Raw genomic sequence first — 10,299 nt, forward strand, 5'->3', positions numbered from 1 at the left:
TAAATTTGATGCAAACTATGTTATCGATACTGTAAGTTTTAGAAACGAAGAGAAAATGTTATTTATCCTTCAGCAGACATCTGTCAGCTTTAATTTAATTTAATTTGGTTTACTTATAAACTGCGTCAGCCATCTTTCTGATTTGTTTTTCTGCCGTCGGTTCAGTTGGCGACCTATGAGGACGTCTGCACTGAGGAGGTTTTCTGCACGTGCTCGGTTCGGTCACAAGATGGCGGCGTGAACCAAGGAATCGCTCCTACGTCTGTCCTCGTGAATCTAACTGTGAGTGGATCACGGTCAGCCTCAGATTAAAGACCGTAAACAAATCATGGCGTGGTTGTGTTTAATCTGTCGGTTATTCTTCCCGAACGCGTCCGACGGGAGGATGAGGAGAAGATGGAACATGACTGAGATGAAGAGGTTGTTTGGTTTTACCTTCCACTTTGAAAGAAGCGAGCGTTTGTTGAAGAGCAGGAGAAAAAGGACAAAGAGGAAGAGAGAAGAGGCGCACATGAGAACAAACAGCCAGCGTTGTTCACCACCAAGCTGAGCGCACAGAGAGATCAACGTTTTATCTGCCGGGAGCGCCACAAACATACGTCTCCGTTCATCAGCTTGCAGTCGTCCTCCATCTCGTCGGCGCTGTCCTCGTCAGAGACGTCTCCCTCCTCGGCGTCCTCGTCGATGTTCGGAGGAAGTTTCTTTCCCTGTCGGAGGAAAACAAATTTATTTATTTAAGCAACCGTCGTCCGAAGAAAACTGAAATATTCAGAGAAAAACAAACTCGTCAAAGGATGAATTCATGGAGCTCCTCAGAAAGGAAAACCTCCAAAACATTATATTTTTGATAATAATCATTTTATCAAATTTGAGGCAAAAAGGCGACGTTTGCACTCAACCTCAACCCGGTTCCAGGCCCGGTTTGTGGCCAGGTCAGAGGGCCGGTTCCAGGCCCAGTTTGTGGCCCGGTTCCAGGCCAGGTTCGAGGCCCGGTTCCAGGCCCGGTTCGTGGCCGGGTTCATGGCCGGGTCCGAGGCTGGGTTCCAGGCCGGTTCCAGGCCCGGTTCCAGGCCCGGTTCGTGGCCAGGTCAGAGGGCCGGTTCCAGGCCCAGTTTGTGGCCCGGTTCCAGGCCAGGTTCGAGGCCCGGTTCCAGGCCCGGTTCGTGGCCGGGTTCATGGCCGGGTCCGAGGCCGGGTTCCAGGCCGGTTCCAGGCCCGGTTCCAGGCCCGGTTCCAGGCCCAGTTCGTGGCCAGGTCAGAGGGCCGGTTCCAGGCCCGGTTTGTGGCCCGGTTCCAGGCCAGGTTCGGGGCCCGGTTCCAGGCCAGGTTCGAGGCCCGGTTCGTGTCCTGGTCCGAGGCCCGGTTCCAGGCCCGGTTCGTGGCCCGGTTTGTGGCCGGGTTCATGGCCGGGTTCCAGGCCAGGTCCGAGGCCGGGTTCCAGGCCGGTTCCAGGCCCGGTTCCAGGCCGGTTCGTGGACCGGTTCCAGGCCCGGTTCGTGGCCAGGTCAGAGGCCCGGTTCCAGGCCCGGTTCGTGGCCGGGTTCATGGCCGGGTTCCAGGCCCGGTTGCAGGCCCGGTTCCAGGCCGGGTTCATGGCCGGGTTCCAGGCCAGGTCCGAGGCCGGGTTCCAGGCCGGTTCCAGGCCCGGTTCCAGGCCGGTTCGTGGACCGGTTCCAGGCCCGGTTCATGGCCGGGTTCCAGGCCCGGTTCCAGGCCCGGTTGCAGGCCCGGTTCCAGGCCCGGTTGCAGGCCCGGTTGCAGGCCCGGTTCCAGGCTGGGTTCATGGCCGGGTTCCAGGCCCGGTTGCAGGCCCGGTTGCAGGCCCGGTCCAAGGCTGGGTTCGAGGCCGGTTCAGGGCCTGGTTCGCGGCGCGGCGGCGCTCCGACCTCACCTTGACCAGGATCTTCCCCCTGAGCGACTCGGGGGACGGCAGCTGTCCCGACTCGTCGGCTCGGATGTTGGACACGTCGAGCTTGTCCCCCAGGACCTCCACCAGGTACTGGGCCATCTTCTTCTGCTGAGGAACGCTGCAGTGGTTCTCGATGGACAGGATGACCGGGTAGCTGAGGAGAGAAAGGTTGACGTTACAGAGATGCAGGGACTGACCGCAGAGTTTAGAGACGATAACGATCATCAGCTTCAGCGAGAAAACCTTCAAACAACCAGTCAGGACATCCTGGAGCGACTGGTACCAGAACCGTGAGCCCATCTGCCAGACTAGTTGGGGATCAGCATTAATGACGGAGACTCAAATGTCTCTAAACATCAGCAGAGGTTCTGGATTTCCTTTAGCGAGTCGCAGAGGACACGCTCGGAAGAATTTGGGCGACACGTTTTCAGCTGAAATCGTCGCCGAGTTGTCCTCAAGGGCATCTCGACAAATTCTGTTTGGTTTCTGTAAATCCAAACGAGCTACAGGTCTCCAAGCCACGATTTTCAGAAACCGGTCGCTCTAAACGCAGCCGCACCGCTGGTTGCTCGACGGCGCTCAGGAAGCAGATTTCAGAGTCTCTGACTCGTCTTCAGCAGTCGCAGCTCAGTGAGATACCACCTTTAGGAACAGATCGTTTAAGGTGGTATCTCACCGAGCTGTGACTTTTAGGAGAGTCAGATTAAAATTAAAAATAGAAGAATAAATTAAGAGTGTTTTTGACCTGTAAGCCGTGCGACTTGCAGAACTTCACTCTTGGTGCTGCACATTATTTTGTTGAGCACATCGAACCACAGCAGCTGCTCAAACGTTTATGCTTCAGAAATGACGTCGGGCAGATTTGGATTTTAGGTTTGGACGTTCGGAGCTGCAGCCTCAGATGTTTTCTGTCGAAGGAAAGATTCTGAGACGAGTTGGAGACGGGCTCCAGGTGTCCACGATGTCTTTGTCCAGAAAACACTTGTTGCCTCGGAGTTATTTGCGAAAGACTGGAGACATTCAGGAGACCTGTTCACCAAACACTGCAGCCCTTTTTGTAGGATTTTGTTTTAAATAATTGCTCAAATTTCTAACATTTAACTCCTTTAAGCTTTTATATTTAAAAAAACACTAAGAAGAACAACAGACGCCGAAGAGTTGTTCCATGGGAGGTTCGCCTTGAAGCGTTTTTTATGTAAAGAGGATTTAAATCTTCCAAACAAGCATGTCCGGATGAGCAGCGTCTTAAATCATCACGAGTCTCAGCAGCCGCATTAGCATTGTGTTCTGCTTCGGCTGATACTCCGGCTGGATGGTTCTAACAGTTCGGGCTTTTTGTTCCAATTCCGTCTCCGACAGAACGGTCATTATTTAGCACCTCGGAATATCTGATTCCTCTTTGATGCCGAACGCAGCCTCCGTCACCGTTTCAGCCAATTATATGTGGAATACGGTGTCCACAATCATCGTTTTCAGAGCCACGCAGCGAGGGTAAAGATGCACACAAAGGCGGCGCTTCTGCTTCGTTTTACTTGAAGAAACGGGATCTAAAAATAGAGATTTGCTCTGCGTGCGTATCAATGGGATTATCACCCTCTGAAGCAGAGTGGCTGTAAAGCAGGAAGGTGTGTGTGTGTCTGCACAGATGTGAGAACTATTTCAGGATGGTCTGTAGTGAGAAGTCTCACCACGATCACAAACAGCATCACAAGTTGCAGCAGCAGATGGGGTGCTGCAACAATGAACAGAACAGCACTTTTTTTTAAAATTATTGTTAAACAAATGTTACAAAGAGTGTGAGATTAAAAATAGGATGTTCACTGAATGTCTGAGGAACACGAAACCCTGCAGACGGCTTTCATGAAGAGCAGAGTTTAAAGGTTGGTGCACAAACTGACCTGGGAACAGTGGATCTGAATGTTCGAGCTGGGCGGTAAAAATTTAAAAATCGATGCAGGATCTGAAAGCGAAAGTTCACCGATTCTGTTCAGAACGTTTATGGACAGAATTTCTAGGCGCAGCCGAGGTGTCGAGGGGATCCGTTTTGGTGGCCTTAGGATCGCATCTCTGCTTTTTGCAGATGATGTCCTGTTGGCTTCATCAGACCGTGATCTACAGCTCTCACTGGAGCGGTTCGCAGCCGGGATGAGGATCAGAGCCTCCAAATCCGGAGTGCCTTCTCCGGGTCGGGGAAGATGTCCTTCCCCAAGTGGAGGAGTTTAAGCATCATGAATGAGGGAAAAATGGAGCGGGAGATGGACAGGCGGATTGGTGCAGCGTCTGCAGTGAAGCGGGCGCTGTACCGGTCTGTCGTGGTGAAGAGAGAGCTGAGTCAAAAAGCGAAGCTCTCGATTTACTGGTCGATCTACGTTCCTACCCTCATCTATGGTCACGAGCTTTGGGTAGTGACCGAAAGAACNAGATNGNNAATACAAGCNNNTGAAATNAGTTTNCTCCGCANGGTGTCTGGGCTCTCCCTTAGAGATAGGGTGAGAAGCTCGGTCATCCGGGAGGGACTCAGAGTAGAGCCGCTGCTCCTCCACGTCGAGAGGAGCCAGTTGAGGTGGCTCGGGCATCTGGTGAGGACGCCTCCTGGACGCCTCCCTGGTGACGTCCCACCGGGAGGAGGCCCAGAGGAAGACCCAGGACACGCTGGAGGGACTGGGAACGCCTTGGGGTTCCCCCGGAGGAGCTGGCCCAAGTGGCTGGGGAGAGGGAAGTCTGGGTCTTCCTGCTGAGGCTGCTGCCCCCGAGACCCGACCCCGGATAAGAGGGACGGACGGATCTGAAAGGAAATCAGTGTGGAGTAGACCTGTTCAAAAAATAACTTTTCATTAAACTTATTCAAACTGACATTATTCCCATTCTCCAAGTTTTCTTGCGTACCCCATGCAAGAAAATCTTATTGGCTATCGTTTGTCATATATCATATAGCATCAATCTCTGGGAAGCTAGAATGAAAACAAGGACATAATATCCTGAATTTTGCAGCGTTTTTGAAAAAGGTCAACAATAAAACTACACGGCTCTTGAGGAAGACATAGCAAAGGTCCAAGATCAAAGTAACGAGTGTATTTAGTTCATTTAGACCTTGGAGAAAGGGAATAATATCAGTCTGAATAAGTTTAATGTAAAAGTTATTTTTGAACAGGTGTAGTGTAGAGGTAAGAACGGTTTTAGTCCCGGTTCTGGGAAGGAAGTCCCAACAGATACCAGAGTAAAGTGTGTTAAATTAATTAAAATAAAAGGAGACAAGTGTGCAACTTGTCCCCAAATGAGTAAACTCTTGGCCATCCAGGGTTTGACGTCACGCTGCTGGGATTTATGGAAAACTCGAGTTTCTTTTACAGTAATGGAGAATAAAACGGACCGAGGACTCGTCCCTGTGGGACGCCACAGCTTAATGAGCTTTCTAAGGACGTATGAATCATTTAATCGTTGTTACATCTGATTCTCTTTAGGGATACAGCAAAGAGAAGTTCAGTAATCTGGTGTTAGGGTTCTCAGTTGTTTCAAACTTTTTATTTATTCTGGAAACTTTTGATTTCTACCTGAAATAAAAGCCGTGCGTCTCTTTACCACCGAGCCATAAGCGTTCTTGTGCACCAGAAAAAGATCAAATCAGTTATTTATTTATTAGAAACCTTTTCCAGAAGACTCATTTATTTAACTTCAGTTCAGGGAGGAGCTGTCGGGACGTTTGTTTGGTCTTTTATCCACGTTCTTGTGGAAATATCTGACATCGGATCGGTTTAAAGGCCGGAGAGGCTCCTGGCTTTTCAACCGATTCTTCTTCTTGCTGAGGAAACAACTCGTTGTTCCTTTGATAAGAACACGTCGGCGTCGGCGGAGAGGGATTTCATTTCCTCCCGAAGCGAGCTGAACGTCGGTGCATCGAGATAAACCGAGACGCAACGTTTCCGCTCCCTGGTTGATATTTTTCTAACAGTCTGAGCAGAATTCCCTGCAGGAAAACACGTGAAGAGAATCTTCCGTGAATCTCTGTTAAGCTAGTTTTCACTTTTCTTCTGTTTAAAATCATCCTAAACTTTAGTAATTAATACAGGAGCAAGTCTGTAGAAATATGACAAGTGTCTACAAACACACTGGCAACAAATAATTAATCCTTTTCTTTGTTTCTAACTCCTCAGATTACGACTCCGTCTCCAGCTAAGAGCCGATTTCGACCTACAACTGGAAGAAAATATTTACAGCAAACCAAAGATGGTGTCAGCCGATCAGGGAAGCTTTCTGCAACCCGACCAAGACTGACAGAATTAAAATTAAAAGGCTTTTAAAAAATGGCACCAAGCCTCATTTCCCTCGTTTCCTCTCTGAGGCGGCGGCGCTCTGATTGAGCCACGCAGACGTCGCGGTTCGTTAGGAGCCAGCATCGGAAACATGAGGAAACACGATCCGTCTCAGCCTGTCGTGTGTGTGTGTGTTCAAACGTACTCGTTCTTGATGAAGGCGTACTTGTTGATGGTCTCGATGACGTCTTTGAAGAGGATCTTGGAGGTGAGGGTGTAACCGTGGTGAACGATGGGCTCGCCATCCTGACCGTCCCAACAGTCCACTGTGGAAATCCAAGGCGGGAATCAAACGTGAGACACAGATTATAAGACGGGATCCCGAGCGTTCGACCCCCGCCCGCCCACCTTCCACGCAGCGGCAGCCGGCCTGCAGCACCCAGGCGTACATGTCGACCCTGGACTGCGACATCAGCTGGTCGCCCATCAGGTAGGTGTTGTGCGAGGAGGCGATGAAGTAGTTGCACAGCGGCTGCGTCATTTCCTGGCTCACGCTGTAGTGCTCCGGGTTGAAGATGTCTCCGGCCGGGCTGCGCGTGTAGTTCGTAAAACCTGAAACAAAAACGACTTTTCTTCAGGAGAACCTGCCCAACCGGGGCTTGGAACCCTGACCGTCCAGCTGCGAGGCAACAGCGCTAACCACTGAACCACCGTGCTGCCCAAATATCTCCAGGTTGGAGATTTTTTTCGCCCACCATTAATTAAATTAGCTCCAAACACAAATCAAGTTGATTTAAATTAAAGCCGACTCCCAAAACTCAACATCCTCCTCTAGAATGTGGAGAAAACATTCCTCGAAGAATTCGATTCTTTATGACACCAAAAATTCAGACAATTTGTGGAGCAGTCAACGTTCATCATATTCATTTATTAGCTTGGACCCAAAACAATAAAACTCTGGGATGATGTAAACAAAATGATTTTTAGTCCCTCCAGGATTTCACGGCACATTTTCCTAAAAGTTGCAATTTTTTTTTTTACTAAAATCAATAAACAACCATAACTTTTAATATCTAAACCAAAAATCCTTCCTAGTTTTGTAAGATAATTCCCAACAAACCCTGACATTCTCAAAAGCTGCTTTATTTGAGAACTTTGATAGCTTCTAAACTGACATTCATGAGCATTTCTGGATTGTCCCTGGTCTGCAGCTCTCCTCACATGTTTTGCAGACACAAAGTGTTTGTCGATGCGTTTATGTTCCATGATTACACTGCAGGACGTGCAAAACAGCTGCAGCTGGGGAGGAAACTGGTTTGCTGAAATCTTTGTGGGCAAATGTGAAGCATTAGCGGCCATTTTGGCTTCGGTCGCTGCTCCTGCACGCTCCCGGCATTCTGATGTTAACAGGAAGTGACGTCACGTGTCTTCTTCCTGAGTTATTTGGGCTTATTTTGTATTCCACGCTACACAAACCCACAAAGAAGAGACTAGACCGCAGAAACGGTGGCGAATCACTTTAGAAACAATAAATATTGGGTTAAAGTTGCGGGAAAGTTGCGATTTTACGGAGTTTGCTTGATTTTGCGTTAATAGTTGCAACATCGGGAAATCCTGGAGGGTCTGATAATATTGGGATGCTAAATACCTGAGACATGCTTGGTGTTATATTTAGGTATGTTGGGTAATGTTGTCTTTAAAAATGACTGTTATCTGTTTAAGATTCTCCGGGTGCCAATCTGAACCTCCTAAGGACTTCTTAAGGGACAAATACAAACTGTTTATTCAATATTTGAGACAAATCTTGACACACAGACTAAAGACAGGAAGAACGATGCTGAGACAGGTGGGAAAATGGACGAATTTCACCTCAACGATTCAGGACTAAATAGAGATATAATGGGTCTCATTTTACATCTTTCCAATCAAGAATGACTCCCAGTGTTCAGGTTCATCTCCCCTCCTGGTCGTATTCTGGAAAACATTGACAAAAGTAAAGTAATAAAGAACCAATAAACCTACCATCAATTCCCAGAACGGCCTGCTTCTGGTTCTCAGAGCACGGCTCAAACTTGTTGATGATCTCCAGGCAGTGGTCCTTGGTCACCTTGGTCATCTGCGGAGGGAGAGCGTGGATTAAAAACTCACAGAAAAGGACCTCAGAGGCTGAGAGGAGAACCGTGACGAGACGCCAGGCGCACGCATGTTCCCGTCGTTCCCGTGCTGGCTGTGCAGCTCGTCTGATCGATCAGATCTGTGATCGTCAATAAACGAGGGCGGGGACGAGCTCAACCCGACTTTTCACTCAAATCTAAAACTCTGCTCCTGCCAGATCTTTTAATCCGAGTTAAGTGAATCCACCTGCAGATTTCTCAGCTTTAATCCAGGAACAAACAAACAAACAAACAAATCTCATCTAACCCTGCGGTTCAGGTACGAGCGCGAACGTCTGCAGGATCCTGGAATCGCCTCCAACGCGCCGACACGGAGAGCGAGGTGCGGTGAAATAATCCAGGCGGGTTTGAATCTTTAATTATCATTAAAAAACGCGGTTTGGTAATAAAACCGTTGGCTGATCTTCAGCCGACTGCGGTACGAGCGACAAAAATAACCGAGCATTTCCCACCTGAATTAAGTCTTCAACCCACTGAATTACAGCGGCGTGTGTGTGTGTGTGTGCAGAAACTCAGAAGGGATCTTAAAATGAGCTTCTTTTCTCTAAAAACAAAAAGTCTTATTTTACCCTGAAGGAGCCAAATCGACATTTCACAGAAAGATTTTTATTCACTGCTGGATCCGAGCAACAACAAGTCCTGTTTCGTGTAAAACAACACATTTAATAAAAAGAAAAACTGACATTTTAAAAGCTGTAAATGTTGCATTATTTATTAATTATGTTCAGTATTTCTGGAATGTTTACAAAACGGATAAAACACGAAAACTTGGAGCGTTCGGAGCGCAAACCTCCTCTGCTAGTGACTTCTAAAGCTTCAAATAAAAGCACCGCAAAGGCTGATTTCAAAATAAAAGCATTTAGATTTGTGCGTGGTCTGATTCCTGATCGGCCTCCTAAACGGCGGAAGAGGAAACGTTCAGTTCGAAGGACTGGTTGGATGAACGGGACGGTCTCCAGGAAGTCCCGCAGCGTCCGTGGAGATTAAACCGCCAACATGGCCGCACGGCTCGCTAAACCTGCTCGCAAACACTCAAAACTCACATGCCGTCGCCATTTTGAGGGATTTTTTCCATCAATTAGAAACCAGCCACAGTTCATAAGACACCACCTCGAAGAAGAAAGTTTTTGTTTCTGAAAACTTCACTTCTCGTCCAAGATGTCCTCCGGAACCAGGAGGTGAAGGTTGAAGACCAACAGCCAATCAGGAGGAAGGGGAGGGAGGCTGATTTGCACGTGAGTTGAAACAGTTCAAACTCCAGAGTTTTTATTTTGAGTTGAGCCGCCATTAAAGACAAAACTAAATCTTTTAAACGCAGAAAACAAAACAGACTTCCTGTGTTTGGTTAGATAAGTCTGGGTTTAATTACTTTTTATGATTAATGAGTTTTAATCACATCTGACCCACAGGTGACAGGAGGTCGGATTATGAGCCGGGACCTGACAGAAGAACGTATTTAAAGCCTTAAAAAGGAAAGAAATCCTGATTACTGCGAACCTTTTGCTCGTTCTCCAGGAAGCGAGTCAGGTCGTCCGTGTCCAGGTGGTCCTTGTGGTTGCTGTAGGTGAGCATCAGGAGGTACAGGTCTCTGCGGGTCGACATCATCTTGTAGAACGAGCAGAACTCCTCAAAGCCCAGCGTCCCCTGGTTGTCGTCCGTGTCCGCCTCCTGCACAGAGAGCCGTTACTTTAAAACAGTCGGTGAGATTCAGAGCTGCGGAAATCAGTCCCTCCAGGATTTCACGGGCATTTTCCTAAAAGTTGCAATTTTCTTTTTACTAAAATCAATAAACAATCATAACTTTTAATATCTAAACCAAAAATCCTTCCTAGTTCTGTAAGATAATTCCCAACAAACATTGACATTCTCAAAAGCTGCTTTATTTGAGAACTTTGATAGCTTCTAAACTGACATTCATGAGCATTTCTGGATTGTCCCTGGTCTGCAGCTCTCCTCACATGTTTTG

General features: G+C 48.1%; 1 protein-coding gene across 10 annotated transcripts in view; it reads right to left on the reverse strand.

Annotated features, from left to right (window-relative positions):
- Positions 1-10,299, reverse strand: part of plch2a (phospholipase C, eta 2a) — a 103,469-nt gene that overhangs the window by 17,620 nt on the left and 75,550 nt on the right. For 9 of the 10 annotated variants that reach the window (XM_037976912.1, XM_037976911.1, XM_037976914.1 and 6 more), the window contains 7 exons: positions 9,831-10,001; positions 8,182-8,275; positions 6,568-6,771; positions 6,365-6,485; positions 1,892-2,063; positions 600-707; positions 436-441 (listed from right to left, as the gene is read on the reverse strand). In XM_037976912.1, coding sequence (XP_037832840.1) covers positions 436-441; positions 600-707; positions 1,892-2,063; positions 6,365-6,485; positions 6,568-6,771; positions 8,182-8,275; positions 9,831-10,001 — 876 coding nt within the window. The remainder of the gene's footprint in view (positions 1-435; positions 442-599; positions 708-1,891; positions 2,064-6,364; positions 6,486-6,567; positions 6,772-8,181; positions 8,276-9,830; positions 10,002-10,299) is intronic. The other variant, XM_025002954.2, reaches the window with a different exon arrangement.

The sequence above is a fragment of the Kryptolebias marmoratus genome, linkage group LG8 (assembly GCF_001649575.2).
Source record: "Kryptolebias marmoratus isolate JLee-2015 linkage group LG8, ASM164957v2, whole genome shotgun sequence".
NCBI classification, from domain to species: Eukaryota; Metazoa; Chordata; class Actinopteri; order Cyprinodontiformes; family Rivulidae; genus Kryptolebias; species Kryptolebias marmoratus.